General features: G+C 47.1%; 1 protein-coding gene and 1 long non-coding RNA gene across 2 annotated transcripts in view; one reads left to right on the top strand and one right to left on the bottom strand.

Annotated features, from left to right (window-relative positions):
* The window catches only part of LOC104991295, a 24,073-nt gene extending 13,732 nt beyond the window's left edge, over nt 1–10,341 (bottom strand). The window contains exon 1 of the long non-coding RNA XR_825595.1: nt 10,206–10,341. This is a non-coding gene — a long non-coding RNA (uncharacterized LOC104991295). The remainder of the gene's footprint in view (nt 1–10,205) is intronic.
* On the top strand, nt 7,253–27,073 carry GIF (gastric intrinsic factor (vitamin B synthesis)). Its single transcript, XM_010843714.1, has 9 exons — nt 7,253–7,648; nt 8,540–8,716; nt 9,580–9,693; nt 10,122–10,262; nt 12,614–12,795; nt 19,624–19,801; nt 21,330–21,531; nt 23,904–24,022; nt 26,839–27,073. The coding sequence occupies exons 1-9, from the start codon at nt 7,450–7,452 to the stop codon at nt 26,898–26,900; spliced, it is 1,374 nt and encodes a 457-aa protein (XP_010842016.1). The 5' UTR covers nt 7,253–7,449; the 3' UTR covers nt 26,901–27,073.

The following is a 27,073-nucleotide window of genomic DNA, read 5'->3' as shown; positions in this document are numbered from 1 at the left end:
TATTGCATCCATACATGACTACTGGAAAAAAACATAGCTTTGACTAGATGGACCTTTGTTGGCAAAGTAATGTCTCTGTTTTTCAATATGCTATCTAGGTTGGTCATAGCTTTTCTTCCAAGGAGCAAGCATCTTTTAATTTCATGGCTGCAGTCACCATCTGCAGTGATTTTGGAGCCCAGAAAAATAAAGCCTGACACTGTTTCCACTGTTTCCCCATCTATTTGCCATAAAGTGATGGGACCCGATGCCATGATCTTCGTTTTCTGAATGTTGAACTTTAAGCCAACTTTTTCACTCTCCTCTTTCACTTTCATCAAGAGGCTTTTTAGTTCCTCTTCACTTTCTGCCATAAGGGTGGTGTCATCTGCATATCTGAGGTTATTGATGTTTCTCCCGGCAATCTTGATTCCAGCTTGTGCTTCTTCCAGCCCAGAGTTTCTCATGATGTACTCTGCATATGAGTTAAATAAGCAGGGTGACAATATATAGCCTTGACGTACTCCTTTTCCTATTTGGAACCAGTCTGTTGTTCCATGTCCAGTTCCAACTGTTGCTTCCTGACCTGCATACAAATTTTCTCAAGAGGCAGGTCAGGTAGTCTGGTATTCCCATCTCTTGAATAATTTTCCAGTTTGTTGTAATCCACACAGTCAAATGCTTTGGCGTAGTCAATAAAGCAGAAGTAGATGTTTTTCTGGAACTCTCTTGCTTTTTCTATGATCCAACAGATGTTGGCAATTTGATCTCTGGTTCCTCTGCCTTTTCTAAAACCAGCTTGAACATCTGGAACTACATGGTTCACGTACTGTTGAAGCCTGGTTTGGAAAATTTTGAGCATTACTTTGCTAGCTTGTGAGATGAGTGCAATTGTGAGGTAGTTTGAACATTATTTGACATTGCCTTTCTTTGGGACTGGAATGAAAACTGACCTTTTCCAGTCCTGTGGCCACTACTGAGTTTTCCAAATTTGCTAGCATATTGAGTGCAGTACTTTCACAGCATCATCTTTTAGGATTTGGAATAGCTCAACTGGAATTCCATCACCTCCACTAGCTTTGTTTGCAGTTATGCTTCCTAAGGCCCACTTAACTTCGAATTCCAGGATGTCTGGCTCTAGGTGAGTGATCACACCATCATGGTTATGTGAGTCATGAAGATCTTTTTTATATAGTTCTTCTATGTATTCTTGCCACCTCTTCTTAAGATCATCTGCTTCTATTAGGTCCCTACCATTTCCATCCTTTATTGAGCCCATCTTTGCATGATATGTTCCCTTGGTATCTCTAATTTTCTTGAAGAGATCTCTAGTCTTTCCCATTCTATTGTTTTCCTCTATTTCTTTGCATTGATCACTGAGGAAAGCTTTCTTCTCTCTCCTTGCTATTCTTTGGAACTCAGTATTCAAATGGTATATCTTTCCTTTCCTCCTTTGCCTTTCACTTCTCTTCCTTCCTCAACTATTTGTAAGGCCTCATCAGACAACCATTTTGCCTTTTTGCATTTCTTTTTCTTGGGGATGGTCTTGATCACTGCCTCCTGTACAATGTCACAAACCTCTGTCCATAGTTCTTCAGGCACTCTGTCTATCAGATCTAAACCCTCGAATCTATTTCTCACTTCCACTGTATAATCATAAGGGATTTGACTGAGGTTATACCTGAATGGTCTAGTGGTTTTTCCTACTTTCTTCAATGTAAGTTTGAATTTAGCAATACGGAATTCATGATCTGAGCCACAGTCAGCTCCCAGTCTTGTTTTTACTGACTGTATAGAGCTTCTCCATCTTTGGCTGCAAAGAATATAATCAATCTGATTTCAGTACTGACCATCTGGTGATGTCCATGTGTAGAGTCTTCCCTTGGGTTGTTGGAAGAGGGTGTTTGCTATGACCAGTGTATTCTCTTGGCAAAACTCTGTTAGCCTTTGCCCTGCTTCGTTTTGTACTCCACGGCCAAGTTTTCCTGTTACCCAATTTCTTTAGACTGATTTTTCCCAAAAGTGGTATAAGAAATTAATCTCCTCAGTATATCAACATGGAATCAAACACTATGCCATCACAGCACGAAAGTCACTTTCTTTGCGATTCTCTTTTGATTCTGAGTGGGTAAAGTATCAAACCTCACTTCATGCACTGTGCTTTCCAGCACTTCCCTGCAGCACAGCGAGCCTCGATTTCTGGCAGATACAGATGAGTTTCTTCCAGTCAGTGGTCTCTAAGTAGAAGGCAGTAACACTGCTGTCTAATAGAAATGGCCTCAATCTCAGAAACAGACAAGAAGGTCAATGGAATAACATTCCTTTAGCATTTCACTAATATTGGTAAGTGAAACTTAGTTCTGGCCACACTTGCATTCTGAGAAGCTCTTATAGTTTGGGATTATATCAGAACCTAGATTGAGTCTGAAGGCAGAAATTTATGCCTGCAAAGAAGTAATTAACACAAATAAACCTTTCAGATATCCAGAGAGACTCTGGGTACTTTGATACCAAAAAATGAGGCACAGGAAAAAACAAAGAAAGAAAGAAGTCCAGTCAAGAGTTAGCCAAAGACTGTCAAAACATGCTGCTGAAGAAACTGTAGACTCTGTGGTTCCTGTTCTGGAAGTTATTTGCAAATGGAAACAGTTGTGTCAACATGAAGCAACCATGGCTGTAAGAGGTAATGTACAAGAAAGTGGATGTTCAAAGAGAAGATGCATCAAGGGTGCATGGGTTATCTCAGGATGGTTATGGCAGGCTCTGGAACCCGAGGTCAGCATCTTGCTGGCTCCCAATCCTGTATGAGATTCTTACTGCTGCTGTAACAAACTACAACTGTACTGGCTTGCTTCTGCTGCTGCTGCTGAGTCGCTTCAGTCGTGCCCGACTCTGTGCGACCCCATAGACAGCAGCCCACCAGGCTCCCCTGTCCCTGGGATTCTCCAGGCAAGAACACTGGAGTGGGCTGCCATCTCCTTCTCCAATGCATGAAAGTGAAAAGTGAAAGTAAAGTCGCCCAGTCGTGTCCGACTCTTTGCGACCCCATGGACTGCAGCCTACCAGGCTCCTCCATCCATGGGATTTTCCAGGCAAGAGTACTGGCTTAAGACAGTATTATTCTCACAATTCTGGAGGTCAGAAGTATGAACTGGGACTCTCTGAGCTGAAATCTAAGTGTCAAAAAAGGGCTGCGTTCTTCTAGAGCTTCTAGGGGGGGAATCACTTTCCCTGCATGTTCCAGCTCCCACAGGAATCCTGCGTTCCTAGGCTCTCAGCCCCACCATCTTCAAAGTCAGCAATCGTATCATGCTGACCTCTGCGTCCTTCATCACTTCTCCTCCAACTCTAAGTCTCCTGCCTCCCTCTTCCGCTTACAAGGACCCCTGTGATGACACTGCGCCCATCAAGACAGTCCACAATAAAAATAAGGAAGCTCAAGCGAAAAATACAAAGAAAATATAAATAATTACTAACCAGGGTTCTTGGTCTCTTTAATCAAAAGAAGTTGATCAGAGGCCAGACCAAGAAATTCAGACAAGGCTTTACTGGGACTCCTACAACAGCAGGGGGCAGCGGGAACAAAGAACAGAGTCCCCTGCCAGCTGGCGCCCCCAGCAGAGGCGAGCTGGTTCCTTACGTGGGGGTGAAGTGGTGGTGTGTGCCCACGGGTCAGGCAGGAGGGGTAGCGCAGGTGTTCAGCCCACCTCCTTGTGGAGGGGCACAGAGGGGCCTACACAGCGCCCTGCTTTTGCTCCCAGCTCTTTAGAAGCGCAAGCTGAGCTTTTTTGATCTTTATGTATCTTTCGTCCAGAATTTGTCCCAGTTGTGCGTGCACACAGCTATTTTCAGTCCTTTATAGTTTCTTTGTATTTTGTGGCTTGAGGAGACTTTGTCCAGGCTCAGACATTGCAGCAAAGGGTCCCAGGGCCCAGGCTGTCTCACCTTTACCACCTGACCTAATGCATTCACAGATTCCAGGATTAGGACGGACACATCTTAAAGGTGTGAGGATGACTCTACTCCTTCACGGTGGACAAGGCTCTCCACCACGCAGCCCAAAACTGCTTCATCACCCGCCAAATGCTGTGCATTAGTTATATATCACTGTATGACAAGTCACCCTAAAACTTAATGGCTTAAAACAACAACACGTTATCTCACAGTTTGTCTGGGTGAGGAGTAGAGGGACAGATTGCCTGGGTCCTCCGGCTTTCATGACCCTGCATCAAGACGTCAGCTGGAGGACTTCCCTCGAGGCCCAGTGGCTGGGTCTCCGAGCTTCCACTGCAGGGGCCACGGTTTTGGCCCCTGATTAGGGAACTGGGATTTAGCATGCTGCGAGGCAGGGGAAAAAAATGAACTGAATAAAAATGAAAATATAACATATCAACTTAAAAAATAAACTAAAAAAATAAAATTAAAAAATATACTGGCTAGGTAGGATCTGCTTTCAAGCTCTTTCTTGTGCCTGTCGCCCTGCCTGGCTGTGGGCTGGAGATGCTCTCAGCTCCTGGCTGTGGGCTGGAGATGCTCTCAGCTCTTCCCCACACAGGCTCTTCCACAAGGAAGCTCACAACACAGCAGCTGGTTCATCAGAGCTAGAAGCAAGAAGAGCCAGGGACTGCAAGCCAGATGGAGCTGGTCTTCTGCAACCTCATCCCATCACTTCTGCTGTATTATAATTATCAGAAGCAAGGTCAACTCATATACTAGAGAAGTTCAGTTCTGTTCAGTCGCTCAGTCGTATCTGACTCTTTGCGACCCCATGGACTGCAGCACACCAGACCTCCCTGTCCATCACCGACTCCCGGAGTTTACCCAAACTCATGTCCATTGAGTCGGTGAAACCATCCAACCATCTCAAGAGGACTGATTATATAAGGGCGTGAATGCCAGGAGGTGGAAACATAAGAAGATGTTAGACGTGTATCACACCCTAATACGTGTCCTGTGTTCTCGCCCGCACACCACCACCGACATTCTCCAAGAAAGAAAGAAAATGCTTTATCACCCAGGCTATATATTTGTTCATTGATTCACTCATTCAGAAAGTGTTCATTTGATAAGTTGGTAGCAACATGGAGAGACCTAGAGATGATCCCACGAAGTCACAACGACAAAGAGCTCATGAGATCACTTACGTGTGAATCTAAAATGTGAAAGAAATAAACTTATTTACAAAACATTAACAGATTCACTGACTTAGGGAACAAATGTACTATTACCAAAGGGGGATAAGGGGTAGGGGAGGGATAACTTAGGAGTCTGGGATTAGCAGATACACACTGCTACAGATAGAACAGATAAAGGCCCTATTGTACAGCCCAGGGAGCTGTACTCAACATCCCGTAACAAATCAGAATGGAAAAGAATACGAAAAAGAACACACATATGTCTAACTGGATGGCTCTGCTGTGCGCCAGGAACTAACACGATATTGTAAATCAACTACATTTCAACAAAAAGACAAAATTAAAGAATTGTAAAGGATCCCTTTGATTCCGACTAGGAGCTAGGTAGCATCTCACGTACCTGCGACACAGCAGCGGACAGAACGGAGGAAGCCCCTGGCACTACGGGGCCGACGCTGCCGTGGGGAAGGGGCAGACGGGAACGAGGCGCACAGTGGGAGGGAGGCTGGGAGCTGCGCGGCCGGGGCAGCGGGCAGGGGCCGTCTCTCACGCAGGGGTCTGGGCCGGCGTCTCTGAGAGCTGACCTTTGACAGGGAACTCCACTCAGAGCTCCGTGGTGGCCTGTGGAAGGAGACCCAGGGTGGGATGTGCGCGCACACGTGGCTGATTCGCTTTGCAGTACGGCAGGAACGAGCGCCTTGTAACGCAACTATGCTCCAATTGAAAGTTTAACACTGAAAGATGAAAAATGAAACGGAAACAGGAAAACAAACAAAAGCTGGCCTTCGGGCTTCCCTGGTGGCTCAGTGGTATAGAATTCGCCTGCCGACGCAGGGGACACGGTTCAATTCCTGATCCGGGAAGATCGCACACGTCACAGAGCAACTAAGCCCACAAGTACTGAGCCCGCGCCCCAGAGCCCGCCGTCCACGAGGAGCCGCCAGTGAGGGGTCCACACGCCACAGCAGCGAGCACCCCACCTGACGCAACAAGAGAAAAGCCCGCACGGCAACGAAGATCCAGCACCGTCAAAAGTAAAAGAATAAATAAAATTAAAACCAAAACAACCTGACCTCTGAGCAGAGTAACGAAAGAAGTGAGGAGCCATCGTGCCAGTATTTGGAGTAAAGATGTCCCGGGCAGAGGGGACAGCGGGAGCTACGGGGACCGACAGGTTCGAGGAACAGGAAGTGCTGCAGAAGCTGCCAGGGCAAGGGGGACAGTGGATGGAGGTGAGGTCCGGAAGGAAGCCAGGGGGCAGATCTCACAGGGCCGGAGGTTGTTTAAGGCCTTTGAATCTTATTTTAAGTTGGGAGTCACTGGAGAATGGCCTCCTAAAAGAAGCTACTTAAAAATAGGTCGTTAGAAAAGAAAAAAGGTAGCTACCTCCTTCATAATATCATCATTTTCAGTTCTCCATGATAGGGGGGCTCACTTTGCTTTATTATACAGCCACAATCCTAAAAAAGTTAATATATACATATTGCTTAATATAGTTCACTGATCCCACATTTTCCAATTACTTACTTTAAAAGACAATATCTGAAATCCTTGGGTGTTTGAAACTGCTTTCTTCCCTCGGTAGGAAAGAGAAATTAAAAAATAAAAAATTCTGGGGAACTGCAGTCTGTTGTTTGCCCATGGGCTGGAACCCAAGTCGTGACGGCTTAGTTCACTGCATAAAGCCAGCCCGCACCTGGCCGATGCTACCTGAGAGCCTCAGAGCACTTCTTGTAAAACAAGCGCCTCCGACTGTAAGTGGGGTGTTGCTGTTCATCACCAAGTCATGTCCGACTCTGCAACCCCATGGACTGCAGCGCACCAGGCCTCCTGTCCCTCACCACCTCCCGGAGTTTGCCCAGGTTTCCCCTCCGTGGATTACTGCCCCCTTGTGAAGAAGGGGTTTGCGTAACTCAATGAAGCCACGCTGTGCAGGGCCACCCAAGATGGACGGGTGATAGAGGAGAGTTCTGACAAATCTGGTCCACTGGAGGAGGGACTGTCTAACCACTCCAGTGTTCTGGCCATGAGAACCCCGTGAACTGTGAGGCGGGGCCTTAGGAACCACCCCAACCTCAATGACGTGGTTGCTGAAAAATAGCCAAGAGGTTTCTGGGGAAGAAAAGGCTTAGGAGAAAGTCCCCTTAAGACTCGCACACTAGCCAGCCTCCCGGGACTTTAGTAAAGGACACTTGGCCTTCATCGCATACGAAGTCCCGAGTGTCTCCTCTGACCGTGCTGCTGAGACATGACCTTCAGATGCCTTGGAGGCTTGGGAGTAGGCAAGCTTGCGTGAGCAAATGGAAATCAGGATAAGCGCTTAGGAGTGGCTGGGATGGGGAGCAGGCAGACTGCTTTACAAAGAGCCGCATATATAAGGGGAAGCAGGGAAACACGAAGCCTGCACACGTCGGGACTCGGGAACAGGGGACGGGACACACCAGGAGACAGAGGCATGGCCCGGGCTGCCCTCCAGCTCCTGACCCTTCTCTGGGCTGCGACGAGGACCAGCACCCAGACCCGAAGCTCATGCTGTGAGTAGGGCACTTTTTCCAAGGAGGTCAAGGAAGCGGTTACCCTGGGGCCAAGCAGAAAGCTCAGACGCTGGCGTCTAATGACAAGAGAGGGCCTGAGAGTGGCAGCCGTGACGGGGCCCCTTACAGGGCGCGAGTCTGTACGGTTCATCGCTCCTGACTTAATGGCGCGAGTTCTTGGAGAGGCAAGTCTCTGCACTTAACATTAAGAGAGATTGAAATACTGTTGCGGGAATGATGGTTGATGATTCGGGGGGAGACCCTCAGTGACTGTGCTGACCATGTGCCCCTGGTGGGGAGAAGGTTGGGTACCTGCTAAGGATAGGTCGTAGCCCAGATCCTTCTTACATCTCATGCAAAAGTGAGAAAAAGATGGATGCAGGGCAATCAGTGATCTCTGGGAACATGCTAGAACTAGCATGAAATGTCTGTGAGCCGCATTGTTTGATGTTGCTAAGTAAAAAAACCACTTTCTTAAAGATCAGAGTTCTTTGGAAAGATGTAGGGACTAACTGGGGTTCCCCGGGGGCTCAGATGGTAAAGAATCCGCCTGCAATGCAAGAAACCCAGGTTCGATCCCTGGGTCGGGAAGATCCCCTAGAGGAGGACATGGCTGCCCACCCCAGTCTTCTTGCCTAGAGAATCCCATGGACAGAGGAGCCTGGCGGGCTACAGGCCATGGGGTCACAAGAGTCAGACACGACTGCATGACTGAGCATGCGTGCAGTGACTAACTGGCCTCAAAAGGAAACCTGAGCGTTTTCTCCATTTCTCTTTAATAATCACCCCTAACGGGGGCATCCCCAAGGATACCAAAGCTAAGAGATGCAAACATTTCTGAGAAGAGAGAGTGAGGATGAAGGGTTTAGTAAATGGCTTTGCCCTTCACAGCTGTTCCCTCAGCAGAGCAGCCCTGGGTCGATGGCATCCAAGTGATCATGGAGAACTCGGTGATCAACTCCACCTTCCCAAATCCCAGTGTCCTGATCGCCATGAACCTGGCAGGAGCCTACAACGTGGAGGCCCAGAAGCTCCTGACTTTCGATCTCATGGCCAGTGACACAGCCGGTGAGAAACCAGAACCCCTTAGCGGGCTCCCTGAGTCTCCACTCCCAGACCCCCTCCCCAAGTCCCTCCACCCCAGCGCGACCTGTGATGGTGCCTGAGTCACCAAACACCTTTCCCTGCATCCCTGGAAGGACGGAACCTCGGGTCGGTGCATTCACATAGGAGGGCAGTAAAGCAGAAACAGCTCTAGATTAAATGTAAATGAGCAGGCTTCCAGGTCTGACTCCGCCACCTACTAACTCTGTGACCCTGATGGGCTCACAGATTCCCACCAACCTCACCTCTGTCATTCACAAAATGCAGGTCACTCGAGTAACAATAACACTAATAGCAGGATTTCCTTGACGGTCCAGTGGTTAAGACTCCACACTTCCAATGCAAGATGATGCAAGTTCAATCCCCGGTTGGGGAAGAACTGAAGACCCCACATTCCATATGGCATGACCAGAAAGAATAGATACGTTAAACAGGAACAGCAATAGTAACAAAAGCAATAAAATCTCTGTTCTGCCTGCCTCACAGGAGTTGCCTGAGGTCCAAGTTAGAGAAACTTGAGTAGAGTTAAAAGTGTCTTGTAACTAGACGTGTTTCCATACGAACTTGCAGGGGTATTCTTGCTGCTTTTCTAAACAGATACCAGGAAATCCGAAAGAGGTGGTCAAACCACATAGAGGTCACCAGGTTAAACATTTCTGCAGTGTCTTCCCACACTTCTTTCCTTAAGAAAGGTCAAAAAACTATCTGATCACATTATTTTAAAAAAATCAAAATGATCTGGAAAGAAGCAGAGAGCTCAGCCTGACCGCTGGAGCTCTCCGCTCTGAGAATGCCTTTGTTTAACAGTACTGTTCTCTCCTCCACAGACCTGACTGCTGGTCAGCTCGCCCTCACCATCATGGCCCTCACCTCCTCCTGCCGAGACCCTGGGGACAAAGTGTCAACTCTGCGGACCCAAATGGAGAACTGGACACCTTCCAGTAAGACCTCATCAGAAGGGAGTGGGGAAGTGAGGCAAATGGCCCTTCCTGAGAATTCTAAATCTGTAAAGAGAAGGAGGGGAGGGTGGATGTGAAGGGAAGAGAGCCGGTGTTCCTCCACTCGGGTCACTCTGATAATCCCACATGAGATCTCCACTTCTGGTCCAACAAACTGGAAAAGACCGCCCTCCCGGGAGGACACGACTGCACGCCTTCCCCTGGAGACAGCAGCCTCCCTTTGATTCCGTTCCCCTGCCAGATGCCATTCTTGTTCTGAGAGGCAGGAAGTTGTCTCTTGCCAATACAGTATCTTTCTTTTTGGACAGGATTTCTAGCCATGTCCATTTCCAAGGTCTGGCTTTTCCTTTTTCACAACTGTCTTTCTTACGGTGAACATTAGTCTTACGCAGGCTCCTGTCCCTCTCAAGGCCTCGGTTCCTACGCTTCCACCTTCTATGGGCCCAGTCTGGCCATCCTGGCGCTGTGCCAGAACAACCCAGAGACGACCTTACCCATAGCAGCCCGCTTCGCCAAGACCCTGCTGGCCAGCTCCTCTCCCTTTGACGTGGGTAAGTCACTGGTTTCAAACGCTGCCCTGAGCCTGGAACACCAAGGTCACTGACGGGTAGAGCTGGGGGGACCGTGGCAGGGGGTGCTTTCCACGGAGGAGGGGAGGGCCAGGAAGATGTCAGCAGGGAGAGATGCTGGGCAGACATTTGGTGGATGTGCAAGGGATAAATGAAACGTAAGGTACGCATGAAAGAGAAAAGGAAAACAGAAAACCAGGACAAACCTGACGTGCCTGGCAGTTCCAGAATCTCCACTGGAACCAATAAGCATGTCATCCAAGTCACGAGTTGTTCCCAAACAGCAGTTAAATTATTAAACCAACGTCTAGACTCAGCCCCACACTGAGCCTCCTCTTTAATCCCTACTGAACTCCAGGAGTTGCTGGACAGGGAGTCCTGGCGTGCTGAGGTTTATGGAGTCGCAGAGAGCTGGACACGACTGAGCGACTGAACTGAACTAAACTGATGCGTCCACACTCTATTCTTCTCAGTGCTTCTCCTCACAACGTCCAAACATTCTCTTGATATTAAACAGCTCCTCTCTGAGCCTTAAAGCCATGATGCTCTCTTTCAAGGAGGCACCGGAACCTTCTTCTTCCTGCATCCTGCGAGGCTATCTGTGAATGGACACTCTCTCCTCCACCCCATCACACATAATGACCCCTTCTCGGCATGATGCCCTCTGTGAGGTCCCTCATTTGTGGTCACCTTTTCTCCTCTGCCACTGTCTAAGCAACAGCATCAGCTCACATTTTCACCCCTTAAATATGCAACTTCAGCGACCTCTCTCATTTTAGTCCCTACTAGACCAACACTCAGGTCAATATTTGCTCAGGTATCTTCCCTGTGGGTCAAACACAGACTGGCCTCTGCTTCTCATCAGGGACCTTCTCATGGCTAGGGCGTCTCTGCCAGTTCAGGAAATTGGAACTTCTTGGCCAACACTGTCATCCTCAGCGAGATGATGCAACTTTGGGGTGGAGATTAGGGTGGAGAGGAAAAGATTAGTGAGAAAAAAAAAATGCCATCTGGTGAGTCTCTGGTTTGTTCTGGTCTCACTATGCCAGAGTTTGCCCATTTAGTTCACACATAATAAGAAGGAAAGGGCTGAGGACCCCTGTACGGGGTACCCCGGAGGAGGCAGGCCTCCTCTGCCCCCTCATCCTAGAGCTCCCCGCCAAGGACCCCTGTACCAGGTACCCTGGAGGAGGCAGGCCCCACCCGCCCCCTCATCCGAGAGCTCCCCGCCGAGGACCCCTGTACCAGGTACTCTGGAGGAGGCAGGCCCCACCCGCCCCCTCATCCGAGAGCTCCCCGCCGAGGATCCCTGTACCAGGTACTCTGGAGGAGGCAGGCCCCACCCGCCCCCTCATCCGAGAGCTCCCCACCAAGGATCCCTGTACCAGGTACCCTGGAGGAGGCAGGCCCCACCCGCCCCCTCATCCGAGAGCTCCCCACCAAGGATCCCTGAACCAGGTACCCTGGAGGAGGCAGGCTCCTCTTCCCCCTCATCCGAGAGCTCCCCGCCGAGGACCCCTGTACCAGGTACTCTGGAGGAGGCAGGCCCCACCCGCCCCCTCATCCGAGAGCTCCCCACCAAGGATCCCTGAACCAGGTACCCTGGAGGAGGCAGGCCCCACCCACCCCCTCATCCAAGAGCTCCCCGGCAGGGTAACAGGAGAGAGGGCAGAGAGGGCAAAGCAGGTACAAACAACGGATGCTGGAGGAGTTCAGAAAAGAGACTGCGACTGTTGGGTGGGATGACAGAGGAGGCTTCGCTGAGAAGTGACGACGGCTGGGACTTCACGAAGCACTGACTTTTTGACAGATAAATGCTGGGACATGCGAAGTGGGGTTGAAACCACTGCCAGTCAGCTTTCATTCGAGGCGTGAGCCTTGGCGTCCTGCGGAGCCACTCTCAGGTCCTTGCTCCTTACTAGCGATGCCTCCCTGGGCAATTCTCTGAGTCTCCATTCCCTCATCCCTGAAATGGACACAATCAGAGGTCCTGTCTCACAGGCTGTCCTGAAGGGTCAGGGAGGTTACTGAACGCAGTAAAGTGAAAAACTGAAGTTAGCCCCACCATCGTGTCCGACTCTGCGATTCCATGGACTGCAGCCTGTCCCTCTCCTCTGTCTATGGAATTCCAAGATTGCCAGAGTGGGTTGCCATTTCCTTCTCCAGGGGATCTCCCTGACCAGGGACTCAAGCCCGGGTCTCCTGCACTGCAGGCAGATTCTTTACCAACTGAGCCACTAGGAAAGCCCCCACTGAACGCAGCAATGCAACAGTAAAATGCTGGTTGTTCATACTGTGGAGGGGGTGGTCTTACCCTCTGCTGTGATTCACAGACGCAGGAGCAGTGGCGACCTTGGCTCTGACCTGTATGTACAACAGGATCCCCGTAGGTTCGGAGGAAGGGTACCGCGCCCTGTTCGTTCAGTTGCTAAAGAAGATTGTGGAGGATATCAGCACGAGGATCCGAGACAATGGCCTCATCGGAGACGTCTACAGCACTGGCCTCGCGATGCAGGTAAATGCGTCCTGCAGGACAGGCGGGCTCAGTCCCTGGTCAGGAAGATAGACCCCGCATGCCGCACAGCCTGTTCCCCCCCAAAATGCAGGTAAGCCTTAACTCCCCTCTACTTCACAGGTAAAGTAGAAAAACAAATATACATGAACTCTCTTTGCTTCCTTGGGGAAAAATAATAAATCCAAGAAATGTATTCATTTACTATTAATAATGATCAGTTTGTTCATAAAAATTCCCAGGTGGCCCTAGTGGTAAAGAACCCACCTGCTAATGCAGGAGACATAGGAGACCCAGGTTCGATCCCTGGCTTGGGAAGATCCCCTGGAGGAGGGCATAGCAGCCCACCCCAGTATTCTTGCCTGGAGAATCCCATGGACAGAGGAGCCTGGCAGGCTCCGGTCCATGGGGGTCGACAAGTGTCTCGGACAAAACTGAAGTGACTTCGCACAGGAGTTTGGTATATTTTTTAAAATAAGATTATTCGAGTAAGTCCTCAAATAACATTGACTTTTCTGATTCCATCTTGCCAATCAAATGTTCTTTTATCAGCCTTGGATCGTGATCCAAAAAAAATGTGGGATCATATTCAAAAGGATTAATGAAAATAAGTCAAAGCTGCCTAGACATCTAATCTTTGTCAAGCTGTTTTACTCCCTCGATGTCAATTCAGCCTCACAAAGATCCCTACTACATGGCAATGCCAGATGCATCTGGTCATCCAGTCTACAGTCTGTGCAGTGTTCCCCTGGGTAGAGTCTCAGGCTCGGATGCTGTAAGATGCTGCTTGATATAGCTCCAAATACAACCACACACACAGACATACACACACCTCCCTCCGTTGATTAGGGCAGCAGCCTCCTATAGAAAACACACCAATAAAATAGCAGGGAGAGAGAGAACCAACTAGAATCGAAATTAAAGGGTCATCTGCAGCCAAATCATCTCAAAATGCCCTATAAAGTGAAGTGAAGTTGCTTCAGTTGTGGCTGACTCTTTGTGACCCCATGGATCCCATGGAGCCCCCTGCCAGGCTCCTCTGTCCATGGGATTCTCCAGGCAAAAAACCGAAGTGGCTAGCCATTCCCTTCTCCAGGGGATCGTCCCAACCCAGGGATCAAACCTGGTTCTCCCGCATTGCAGGCAGATTCCTTACCGTCTGAGCCCTATAGGAGTAATAGAAAACTACATCATGACCTTGCCAACACGGAACGGCCAAGAACCAGAGAATCATAATACTATGCTTAGTGAAATTAAACAGGCAGAAAAAAACAAACGCTATACGATATCACTTACATGTAGAATCTAAAAAATAATACAATGAATGTATATGCAAAACAGAAACATTCTCGTAGATACAGAAAGCAAACTTGTGGTTACCAAAAGGGAGAGAGAAGTGGGAGGACAAATTAGGGGCATGGGGTCAGCAGATACAAACTACTAGGCATAAAACAGATAAGCAACAGGGTGTGCTGTGTCCACAGGGCTTTATAGCCATTATCTGGTAATAACCTATCGTGGAGGACAATCTGCAAAAACACTGGAGCACTATCCTATATGCCTGAAACTAAAATAATACTATCCAGTCCATGGAATTCTCCAGGCCATAATACGGGAGTGGGTAGCCTTTCCCTTCCCCAGGGGATCTTTCCAACCCAGGGATCTAACCCAGGTCTCCCACATTGCAGGTAGATTCCTTAACAGCTGGGCCATCTGGAAAGCCCATAAATCAACTATACATCAGTAAAAAATAAAGAAACAGAATCGTGGTGTTACGATGCCAGCCCTAAATCTGATTTAGTTCTGGATTAGTGCAGGAGGATGTACAGAGTGGTTTGGTGCTAAGTTAGCAGCGCAGCGTACCGCATGGTGACCACGGTTAACAGTGTTCTGTGTGCTAAGTTAGCAGCGCAGCGTACCGCGTGGTGACCACGGTTAACAGTGTTCTGTGTGCTAAGTTAGCAGCGCAGCGTACCGCGTGGTGACCACGGTTAACAGTGTTCTGTGTGCTAAGTTAGCAGCGCAGCGTACCGCGTGGTGACCACGGTTAACAGTGTTCTGTGTGCTAAGTTAGCAGCGCAGCGTACCGCGTGGTGACCACGGTTAACAGTGTTCTGTGTGCTAAGTTAGCAGCGCAGCGTACCGCGTGGTGACCACGGTTAACAGTGTTCTGTGTGCTAAGTTAGCAGCGCAGCGTACCGCGTGGTGACCACGGTTAACAGTGTTCTGTGTGCTAAGTTAGCAGCGCAGCGTACCGCGTGGTGACCACGGTTAACAGTGTTCTGTGTGCTAAGTTAGCAGCGCAGCGTACCGCGTGGTGACCACGGTTAACAGTGTTCTGTGTGCTAAGTTAGCAGCGCAGCGTACCGCATGGTGACCACGGTTAACAGTGTTCTGTGTGCTAAATTAGCAACGCAGCGTACCGCATGGTGACTACGGTTAACAATACTATATTATATATTGAAAAGTTACTAAGAGAGGGAATCTTAACTTTTCATCACAGTATAAAAACTGTGAAACTATGTGTGGCAGTGGGTGGCTAGACTAGATTGCAATCATTTGACAGTATACACAGACATAAAATTAACAGTACACCTGAAACGATATAATGTTCCATGTCAGTTACATCTCAATTTTTAAAATATTTTTTAAAATAAGATTAAAAGAATCAGCAAAGGGCATAAATAGACTAGAAGTTCTTTCATGTTACACATAAGAGTGGATAAAAATCCCCAGTGTGACATGGAATAAAATGAAAATAAAATCAGTTTCTACATCATGTTGCGATCAGTGGAATTTTGCCAGAGAACTTTGTTTTACTATAAAAACAGAACACTGTTTTACTGGCTGAATCACACAAGAGTATTCCCAGGGCTCTGGTCTAGAAAGCTTTGTAGTGGAACAAAGGAAGTCTGGAAGAAATCCATGCTGTTTTGTTCATGACTCACTGAAAATAACCTTGCTGTCCTTAGTGCCAGAGAGAGAGGTGTTTGCTTTTGCTTATTTGGTTTGTCGGTTCTGCAAGGTACACTGTGATAAGCTGTACCTAAGAATTAAAGTTTTCCTTGGAAAAAGGCAGGGCCTCATTCATATCCAAATATCAAAGGCCAGGTGGATTTCTCGCCTCTCCCTAATCCAATCATGCCAGAGTTTCTTACCCAGGCAATCTGAAGTCTGAAATCACCAGGTATCTACTATATAAACTTGTCCTAATCTAAAATATTCTGGTGTCGAAAGCCAAGTGTTTCTGTTGCTGTTCAGTCTCTCAGTCGTGTCCAACACCATGGACTGCAGCACGCCAGGCCTCCCTGTCCTTCACCAACTCCCGGAGCTTGCTCAAACTCATGTCTGTTGAGTCGGTGATGCCATCCAACCATCTCATCCTCTGTTGCCCCCTTCTCCTCCTGGCTTCAGTCTTTCCCAGCATCAGGGTCTTTTCCAATGAGTCAGTTCTGCGCTTCAGGTCGCCAAAGTATTGGAGCTTCAGCATCAAGGTTTCTAAGCTCTAACAACTTGAGCTTGAATCCCAGACTGACCACAATCTTGGGCAAATATGCGAAAATGACTCTCTTGGAATTTCATTTTCCCTATCATAGCAAACATATAAAAGAATCACAGATAAAGGTGGATTTTAATAATTGTGGTCTCTCCCAAGGGAATAAGGTGAATTAAGCTTCCTCTGCAGCCTTCACTCACCTCTGCTTGCTATCATTGCCCTTCAAGTGACCTAGGCCACTCACATTGCTTCCCAGGGGCACTCATGGGGCCTTCCCTCTGTTTCTGAATCCCTGATCTTTCTTCCATCAACATGCCAATGCTTTCAAGGTTCCTCTGGCAAGAACTTAACTTGGAGAGGTAAACTTCTCCTGCCAAGCTATTACTGACTTCTAACAATTAACGGATCCATGTTGCTGTTGGGTCACTGAGTCATGTCGGACTCTGCAACCCCACGGACTGCAGCACCATGCAATGCAGCAGGCTCCTCTGTCCTCCACTATCTTCCTGAGATTGTTCAAATTCGTGTCCACTGAGTCAGTGATGTTATCTCACCATCTCATCCTCTGCCACCCCCTTCTCTTTTTGCTTAATGCATCACTCCTTTCTAAAGAGTTGGTGTTTGCGATGTTTTATCCCAAAGGGATACAGATTGCTTAGCGGGGTCTGGGAGGGGAACATGGCTAGTGGACAAGATGTGGTTGCTGGGAAAACCTAACTGATGGCCTTTAACCAAAGAGCCCAGTAAAGTGGACTCTGGGAAGAGCCACTGTCGTGGTTGCGGAGGTCAACAGTGCCTGTCAGAACTGCCTGTTTGCTCACACTGTTCTCTCCAGCTCACATCCATATCTGGCTCCCCTCTCCCATCTCCCATTTTTCATTCGAAGCTCAGGTGAATCAGCTGTCAGCAACCCCAGCACATTAACACGCTCTGGTGGCTGAGGTCAGTACAACCCTAAAGAGAGGGAGATGGAAGGACAGCTTCCAAATCATACATTACAAAATGCTATTGCAGGGACTTCCTTGACAGGCCTGTGGTTAAAACTCTGCACTTCCACTGCAGGGGCACCGATCCCATCCCTGGTTGGGGAACTAAGATCCCAGGTTGCTGCTGCTGCTAAGTCACTTCAGTCGTGTCCGACTCTGTGTGATGCCATAGATGGAAGCCAACCAGGCTCCCCCATCCCTGGGATTCTCCAGGCAATAGTACTGGAGTGGGCTGCCATTTCCTCCTCCAATGCATGAAAGTGAAAAGTGAAAGTGAAGTCGCTCGGTCCTGTCGGACTCTTAGCGACCCCATGGACTGCAGCCTACCAGGCTCCTGCATCCGTGGGATTTTCCAAGCAAGAGTACTGGAGTGGGGTGCCATTGCCTTCTCCAAAGATCCCAGGAGACTTGGTAAAAAAAAAATTTTTTTTATTAAAAAAAATGCTTTTGCATAGCATCCCAACTGAACCTCCAATGACCACTCCAAAGGTAGGGCAGGAGCTATGGTTTCTATTTTACCCATAAGATAGAAAACTCAGTAGTGTGACTTGCACAGTGTATTCATCAAGGATCATTATGCAAATAACAGAAACTCCAACAGTTTTTGCTTAAGGAAAAAAAGACAAGACAAAACTGAGATTTACTATTTCACATAAACTAGAGGATCCAGGTGATTTCAGAATTAATCAGAATAAAGGTCTCAAATAAGATATCAGGGATCACTCTATCATCATCTCTCAGTCTTGATTTTTCTGCTTCTCTCCTGCTTCTTCAAAATGTCTGAGAAAGATGGTCACCAGAGCTTTCAGTTCAGTTCAGTTCAGGTGCTCACTCAGTCGTGTCCGACTCTTTGTGACCCCATGGACTGCAGCACGCCAGGCCTCCCTGTCCATCACCAACTCCCAGAGCTTACTCAAACTCATGTCCATCAAGTTGGTGATGCCATCTAACCATCTCATCTTCTGTTGTCCCCTTCTCCTCCTGCCTTCAATCTTTCCCAGCATCAGGGTCTTTTCCAATGAGTTGCTTCTTATCAGGTGGCCAAAGTATTGGAGTTTCAGCTTCAGCATCAGTCCTTCCAGTGAATATTCAGGACTGATCTCCTTTAGGATGGACTGTTTGGATCTCCTTGAAGTCCAGGGGACTCTCAAGAGTCTTCTCCAACACCACAGTTCAAAAGCATCAATTCTTCAGCCCTCAGCTTTCTTTCTGGTCCAACTCTCACATCCATACCTGACAACTGGAAAAACCATATCTTTGACTAGACAGACCTTTGTTGGCAAAGGTTGGTAATGTCTCTGTGTTTTGATATGCTGTCTAGGTTGGTCATAACTTTCCTTCCAAGGAGTAAGCGTCTTTTAATTTCATAGCTGCCGTCACCATCTGCAGTGATTTTGGAGACCAAAAAAGTAAAGTCTGTCACTGTTTCCACTGTCTCTCCATCTATTTGCCATGAAGTGATGGGACTGGATGCCGTGATCTTAGTTTTCTGAATGCTGAGTTTTAGGCCAGCTTTCTCGGTCTCCTCTTTCACTAGCGCCTTAGTGATTACTAACCCGGAAGGGGAAGAGAAGAGGCTTCTCCCTCCGGGTGTCTGTATGTCGGGGAAGGACTCTGATTGGCGCATGCGTCCACCAATCACCGTCACCAAGAGGACGCATGCGGCGATTAACCCCACCCCTGCATCCTCCGCTGTGGCCCGGGCCACGGAACCTCTGGCTGGCAGTCTTGTGTGATCAAATGAGGGGCCAGTCCCCCGAAGGATGTGCAGAGCAGAGAGCGGATGAGGTCTCCCACGGTGAGACAGCCAGGTTGTCCTAGACAACAGCTCCCCAGAGGCTTGCTTTGCCAGCTCTCCTCGCACTTCTACATCTAAGAACTGTGAGCAAGTACAGCCGCCCTGATAGCACTCCCTGGATAAGGACTCCCTGGAAGTCGTGTCCAGCTCAGTGCGACCCCATGGACGACAGCCCACCAGGCTCTTCTGTCCATGGGATTCTCCATACTGGAGTGGGTTGCCATGTCCTCCTCCAGGGGATCTTCCCGACCCAGGAACTGAACCTGTGTCTCCTACCTCTCCTGCATAGGCAGGCAGATTTTTTTACCTTTGAGCCACCTGGGAAGCCTCAGTCTTAGTGTAGCTCAGATGTTTATTGAGCGACTGCTATGTGACAGACACTGCACTAAGCAGTGGGGACGTAGCTGTGAATGAGACAGACGTTGTCTGGAACCTCTGGTTGATCACAAAGATTAGTGATCGAGTCTAACCCTTACAGGACTTAAAAGGGCCAACTCTCAGCTACGCCTAACCTGTGTGTGTGTGTGTGTGTCTCTTCCCCCTGGCCCCAGGCTCTCTCCGTGACACCTGAGAGACCTAACAAGCAGTGGGATTGCCAGCAGACCATGGATACTGTACTGGACGAGATCAAGGAGGGGAAATTCCAAAACTCCATGTCCATTGCCCAAATCCTCCCTTCACTGAAAGGCAAGACCTACCTAGATGTGCCCCAAGTGTCTTGCAGCCCTGGTAAGGACTCTGAACATCTGTCTCTCCCTATAAAGTGGTGTCTTATGCCAGGAATGACAGGTGGACCTATGTGGACCAATTGTGAATGGCATAAGGGCTTGTTACACCTGTGACTTCCAGGCGGGCAGAGCCACAGCTGACGTCCAGTCCCCCAGAGCTGTGTGTCAGCATGCAGCCATGCCGTCCTGCCTTGGAATTCAGGCCCATGTCCACTTCATTCAGCACAGGTTTATTGAGCACCTGCTACAGTAAGGCATTTTGTGGGATGGCTGGTGGAGAGAAGGTCCATGGTCCTAACAAATTAACATGACTTCCTTCATCCATTTGACAAGTGCACCAAACACGATGCAACATCTTATCATATCTGCTCTTTACAAAGCCAGGAGATAAAATGTAGACAAAACTACAGTACTTGGGAGAGTGAAATAAATATTAAGTAGGGACTTCCTGGCACTCCAGTGGTTATGATTCCATCTTCCAATGAAGGGCGTGAAGGGTCAATCTCTGATTAAGGGACTAAGACCCCATATGTGTTCAGTCACTCAGTCGTGTCCAATTCTTTGCAACCCTATGGGCTGTAGCATGCCAGGCTTCCCTGTCCTTCACACCTAGCAGCCAAAAAAACATAAAATGAAAGCAAAATTGTAACAAATTCAGCAAAACCTTTAAACAATGGTCCACATTAAAAAAAAAATCTTTAAAAAGAAAGAAGTATTGAGTAGAAATAGAAGCGCCACACGGTGCAAAAGCAAAGAAAGTCTGATCAATCATTGAGTTTGCCTGGGAAGCTCAGGAGAAGAACAAAGTTGACTTTACAGTCAAGGCTTAGAGATATAAAAATATGCTCACAGCGCACCACAGGGATGGGGTGAAAACCTGACCCAGAGATATTATATATTTCTTTCTAATCACATACTAACATAAAATATGGTTCTTCTTACATTGCATGGACTTCCTGGTACAACAGTGATTAGCAAGCTCCTTGTCAGCCTAATTACAGAATCTACAGAGACCACAGTTAAGCAATCCAGTCCCAATCGTACCAAACACAGCCACACTCACCTAACTCCTTAGGCTGCTTACTGAAGATTTCCCAACTTGAACAAGGTGGCCAGAGAGTCCTTCCTAGGACTCCACACTGGTTACCCAGGTATTCTGTTAAATGGTCTGAAACATATTACCTTTGCTTCCAGATTCTTCGGGTTAACAAAAAGCCCCAAGTGAACATGGAGTGCCAGGTACAATATGTGACTTAGGGCTCACAATCCTCCCTTTAGCTTAAAAATCCTTTTAACAAAAGAAATGTTCTTTATTAAGGGAGCTGTTGGTTCTTCAGCTGTGGCCATTTCTCTCGGATGGGAAACAGCTTCATAGATCACACCAGTTTCTCAGAACATTCCACAAAGGGCACAGAATCATTGTTATTTTTTGAAAGCCTTTCTGGGATGCTCTGCCGATAAGAGAGATTTTGCACCTAGACTGTGAACTCCATAATCTTCAATGAGTTTGACCCCTGTGGTCTTTGCAGATCAAGAGGTACAACCAACTCAGCCCAACTTTCCCAGCCCTGTTCCCACCTCAGCCTCCAACATCACTGTCGTCTACACCATAAGTAACCAGCTGAGGGGCGTGGAGCTGCTCTTCAACGTGACCATCAGTGTTAGTGTGAAGAAAGGATCCGTGCTGCTTGTTGTCCTAGAGGAAGCACAGCGCCGAAACCCCAAGTTCAAGTGAGTGCTCCAGTGACGTTCGCCGCTCCTTCCAAGTTCAGTCTGAATTCCCATTCTCTCTCTCTCCTTCCTTCGTGTTCTTGCTTTTTTCCCTTCTTATAAAGTAACCCATCTTTATCGAATAGCCCCTCGAGGTGCCTGCGATCTGGTAAGGAGGCAAGGCCCTCATAAAAATTAAATAGATGATGATGGAGTTTTCAAAACAGGAATTCAAAGGAGAGAGAGCACAGAGTGGATTAGAAGGGTCAAGGAAGTCTCGTGGCTTTTGGATTGCCTCAAAGAAGAGGCCTCATACAGCAAGATATGAAAGGATGGTATTCCAAGAAGAGGGGATTTTATCAGCCCAGAGTTAACAAGTGTTGGGTATAAATTCCTCTAACTCTTAGAGGAGGACAAAGCATTTGAGAGAGAACTGAGCAAGGAATTTAGGGTCAATGAATAAACCAGCTTGACTAGGGACAGAATACAGGACTGAACTAAGTGAACGGTGTCTGAAGGGATAGACTGAGTGATACACAGACAGCCTGAAGTCCCAGGCTGAGGAAAGGGGACTTAAGCTTGTGGTGAAGCATTGCAAGTTTTTGAGAAAGAAAAGTGTTGCAAAATGTAAATTGGGATGGAGAATGAATGACTAGGAGGAAAGCTAGGGCGTGACCACAGAAACGGAGCTGTTATACAAAGTGAGGAGGACTTTATCTAGGAGAAACGCACTCAGGCCAAGGAAGATGCCGCAGGGCTTGTGAGGGACTGGACGTGGAGGGGCAAGAGAAAGAAGCTTCAGAACTGTTGATGGGACTGTCAGGAACAAAGAATATCCTTCAGAGAAAAACAATCCCTTTAGACAAGTTCAGTTGTCTGAGTTTGAAACGGAATCATCAGGAAGCTTTGGAGGTATAAAAGAAGTCCTAGAAAAAGAGGGCAGGAATAAATGCTGGAGAGGGTGTGGAGAAAAGGGAACCCTCTTACACTGTTGGTGGGAATGCAAACTAGTACAGCCACTATGGAGAACAGTGTGGAGATTCCTTAAAAAACTGGAAATAGAACTGCCTTATGATCCAGCAATCCCACTGCTGGGCATACACACTGAGGAAACCAGAAGGGAAAGAGACACGTGTACCCCAATGTTCATCGCAGCACTGTTTATAATAGCCAGGACATGGAAGCAACCTAGATGTCCATCAGCAGATGAATGGATAAGAAAGCTATGGTACATATACACAATGGAGTATTACTCAGCCATTAAAAAGAATACATTTGAATCAGTTCTAATGAGGTGGATGAAACTGGAGCCTATTATACAGAGTGAAGTAAGACAGAAAGGAAAACATCAATACTGTATACTAACGCATATATATGGAATTTAGAAAGATGGTAACAATAACCCTGTATACGAGACAGCAAAAGAGACACTGATGTATAGAACAGTCTTTTGGACTCTGTGGGAGAGGGAGAGGGTGGGATGATTTGGGAGAATGGCATTGAAATACGTATAATATCATGTATGAAACGAGTCAGCAGTCCAGGTTCGATGCACGATACTGGATGCTTGGGGCTGGTGCGCTGGGACGACCCAGAGGGATGGTATGGGGAGGGAGGAGGGAGGAGGGTTCAGGATGGGGAACCAAGGTTAGGATAAGTACACGTATCTGCGGCCCGCAGACCAGCTCCAGAACTTCTCCAACTTCTGTAGAACAGGTCAGGATAAAGATTGCATTTCTAGAATACTTAACTTGCCAACGATCTTCTGAATATACTTTACTTCCTCTCCAATCTTAGCTTTAATTTTGCCTGAATTTTATTTTTCTAACTATAATGTAGTAAATATACATAGGAGAAATTTTGAGCGGGGGAAAGCATAAAGAAGAAGACAAAGCATCCATAGTCTATCCAGAACATAATCACTGTTGATATTTTTTATAATTTTACAGGTATTTTCTCCACATGTATTACAAGTAGTTGTGATCCATATATACATGAGATAGATAAATATTTCTCATCCAATGTGCACCCCACATTTTCACTTAATATTGTTGCATAAGCATTTTTCCATGTCACTGAAAAGTATTGAAAAATACGAATTTTGTAACTGCCAGGGTCAACCTTGGATATTTATCCCTCACGCACCTGATGTTTTGGCCCATTGTTGGACATCAGCATTGTTTAATCTGCTTATTGATAAGTTTTTTAAAACCCATTCATATTTTTATTTAATTCCAAGTGAAGTAGAAGATTCGTTCATTAGCCATTTGCACTTTATCTTTTAGCCATCTTTTTCTGATCTCTGAAGCATCTAGAAGGTCTCTGGCCCTTCATCCTTTCTTATTGCCTGACTTGGAGCGAGGCATTAATCACGCATGATATTATTCTCACAGGTTTGAAACCAGAATGACATCCTGGGGACTTGAGGTCTCTTCAATTAACAATATCGCTGGAAATGTTAATGACAAGACATATTGGCAATTCCTGAGTGGCAAAACACCTTTAATAGAAGGTGAGTGAAGAAAAGGAATGTAGGCACTTTTTCCACTGTGTGAAGTCTAAATTCTTTCATTCCCATATTTAATTCATTCATTTATTTAGTCAATAAATGATTGTGAGAGTACGTGTGTATACAACAGTTGTATATGTAACAGCTTTGTATGTACATATGCACGTATATCATGGGTATACAGTGATGTTAGACAGACAGATAGGTAACAAATGAGTAGTTATTTAAAATAGTTTTTTTAAAAATCAAGAATCCTGGGACGTCTCTGGTGGTCCAGCAGTTAAGACTCCACACTTGCACTACAGGGGGCGAGAGTTTGACCCCTTATCAGTGAACTAAGATCCCATATGCTATGTGGCTCAGAAAAAACAAAAACAAATCAAGAATTCTAACACCACTCTGAGCTAGTGGAAAAAAATATTCAGTGAAGGAAAGTGGATTGACCTAAAGTAATAAGAGCTAAAGAAAGAAAAAGCAGATGTGAGAAAGAGTTAAACAAAAAAGAACAAAAAAAACAAGTGTGTGATCTAAGAAGATGGCCACTTTGGGGTTAAAAGACACGTACGCGTGAAACGAAAGAACAGCAAACTCACAGCCAGAGCAGATCGATGAGGGGGATAAAAATAACAGCTATCAATGTCCTGACATTATTTTATTTCCTGTTCACATCAACTCTGTAGGTATTAGTGACTCTCCTTTTAAGCAGAAAAAACTATCTCAGAAAGAAAGAGAGACTTCCCCCAGGCACATACGTAGTATGTGATGGAGCAGGAATCAAGTCCATAGCTTCCCTCAGGGTCCATTTTTCACCTTCTTTCATAGTGGTGTTTTTTAAAATCGCCAAAATGAAGGATGCTTGCTTGGAGAAATTGCGAAGAATGAAACTCAGACTCAGGAAAAACCTTAACTATCTCCAAAGTGTTTGCACAAATGCTAATATGTTATCTGCCCCAAAGAACATTCATCTACTTTGTCTAAGGATGATGTTAAGTTAACCCGATGTTCACAGAGACGTGACCATCCCTTCGTGAGTAGAGTCATAGCAGAGTCAGACTGAAGCTTTGTCAAGATGCTTCATTGTCCAAGATAACAACGAGAGAGATGTCTTTCCTAGCACCTGTCATGAATTTAACAAAATCTGGCCCTTCAGAATTTGTGGAATTGCAGCCATGCATATAAGAAAGATTTTAGAGTCACGTAAGCCTTGGTTTGAAACCCCTTCTCTCTCTCTCTTTTAGCCACGTAGCCCAGCTTGTGGGATTTTAGTTTCCTGACCAGGGATCAAACCTGGGCCCTGGCAGAGCACTGAGTCCTAACCATGGGGCCACCAGGCAATTCCTAAAGCCCCTTTTCTTATTTTCTAGCTACTCTAGGCGGATAATGACTCTTCTCTGAGCCACAGTGTCCACACTGTGGCTGTCAATTGGAAATAGAACTACCCTTTAGGTTATTGTGAGGATTAGAAATGAGTAAGTTCAATGGCATTTGTTCAAAAATGCATATCACTATTGTCGTTATTTCTCTTACAATTTTCATCTCATTAATTGCCCTCAAAACTTAAGTCAGGCTTGTTCTCCTGTCTGCTAGTTACTTTTCTTCTCTTGGGAGGAAAAATGTCCTCTGAGATCCAAAACGATTTGGGCCTGGAATTGTCAAGCTTTCTGACGCCTGGTTACTTCAAACTTAATCATCAATTACGTCATAATCTGTGTGTTCCCTGCCCAGAAAGACAAAATTCTCAACCAACTGCCCTTCCTTAAGTCCTCCAAAATGTATGAGTTCCCAACTTGAATGCTCTAAATTTGGCTTATGTACGCCATTTTAATAGTAACAACTTTCCTGCACATTTATTATGTGTTAGATATTGTATTAGGCACTTGGCAGTCATTATTTCTAATCCTGGAAATAATTCTTCAGCATAAATACTAGTAGTCCAATTGTGTATAGGAGGGAAGGAGGCTGGCACAGTCTAAGGGCTTGGCCAAAGATTTGCTCCACATGGCAGCTGAGAGCCTGAGAAAAAGACCTCAAAGTCTCAACTCCATGCTTCCTTCATACTAGTCAACTCGATCTTGTTCCCCTCAGTTCAGTTCAGTTCAGTCACTCAGTCGTGTCCGACTCTTTGTGACCCCATGAATCGCAGCACGCCAGGCCTCCCTGTCCATCACCATCTCCCGGAGTTCACCCAGACTCACGACCATCGAGTCAGTGATGCCATCCAGCCATCTCATCCTCTGTCGTCCCCTTCTCCTCCTGCCCCCAATCCCTCCCAGCATCAGAGTCTTTTCCAATGAGTCAACTCTTCGCATGAGGTGGCCAAAGTACTGGAGTTTCAGCTTTAGCATCATTGCCTCCAAAGAAATCCCAGGGCTGATCTCCTTCAGAATGGACTGGTTGGATCTCCCTGCAGTCCAAGGGACTCTCAAGAGTCTTCTCCAACACCACAGTTCAAAAGCATCAGTTCTTCGGCGCTCAGCTTCCCCTAACCCTAACCAATTTAACGGGCTTCCCAGGTGGCGCTAGTGGTAAAGAACCCGCCTGCCAATGCAGGAGACGTGAGAGACAGTTTCCGGCCCGTCCCTGGGTGGGGAAGGTCCCCTGGAGAAGGAAATGGCAACCCACTCCAGTGTTCTTGCCTGGAGAATCCATGGACCGAGGAGCCTGGTGGGCTACATACAGTCCATGGGGTCACAAAGAGTCGGACACGACTGAAGCGACTCAGCAGCCCACTGGCAACCAATGTGACGGGTGGACCCTGCGGGAGGGGGCGTGGCCACGGGCACCGCGGTCACTTCCGGTTGTTCTCTGCCTGTTTCCAGGAGTCGCTGACTACATACCCTTCAACCATGAGCACATCACAGCCAACTTCACACAGTACTAAGAGAAGGTGGACTGAGCTTCTATCAAACGTCCCCAAAGGATGGCTGGAATTGTTTTTTTCACATCGTTTGAAATCTATGCCAAAAAAAAGTGGGTATTTTCGACCCTACCATATTACTGGTTAAAATATGGAAACCACAATGTAAAATAAATGATGCATATCGCTGGAGTCTC

This window comes from Bison bison, unplaced genomic scaffold (genome assembly GCF_000754665.1).
Source record: "Bison bison bison isolate TAMUID 2011002044 unplaced genomic scaffold, Bison_UMD1.0 scf7180017864185, whole genome shotgun sequence".
Classification (NCBI taxonomy): Eukaryota; Metazoa; Chordata; class Mammalia; order Artiodactyla; family Bovidae; genus Bison; species Bison bison.
This window is presented reverse-complemented; position numbering and strand designations above follow the sequence as displayed.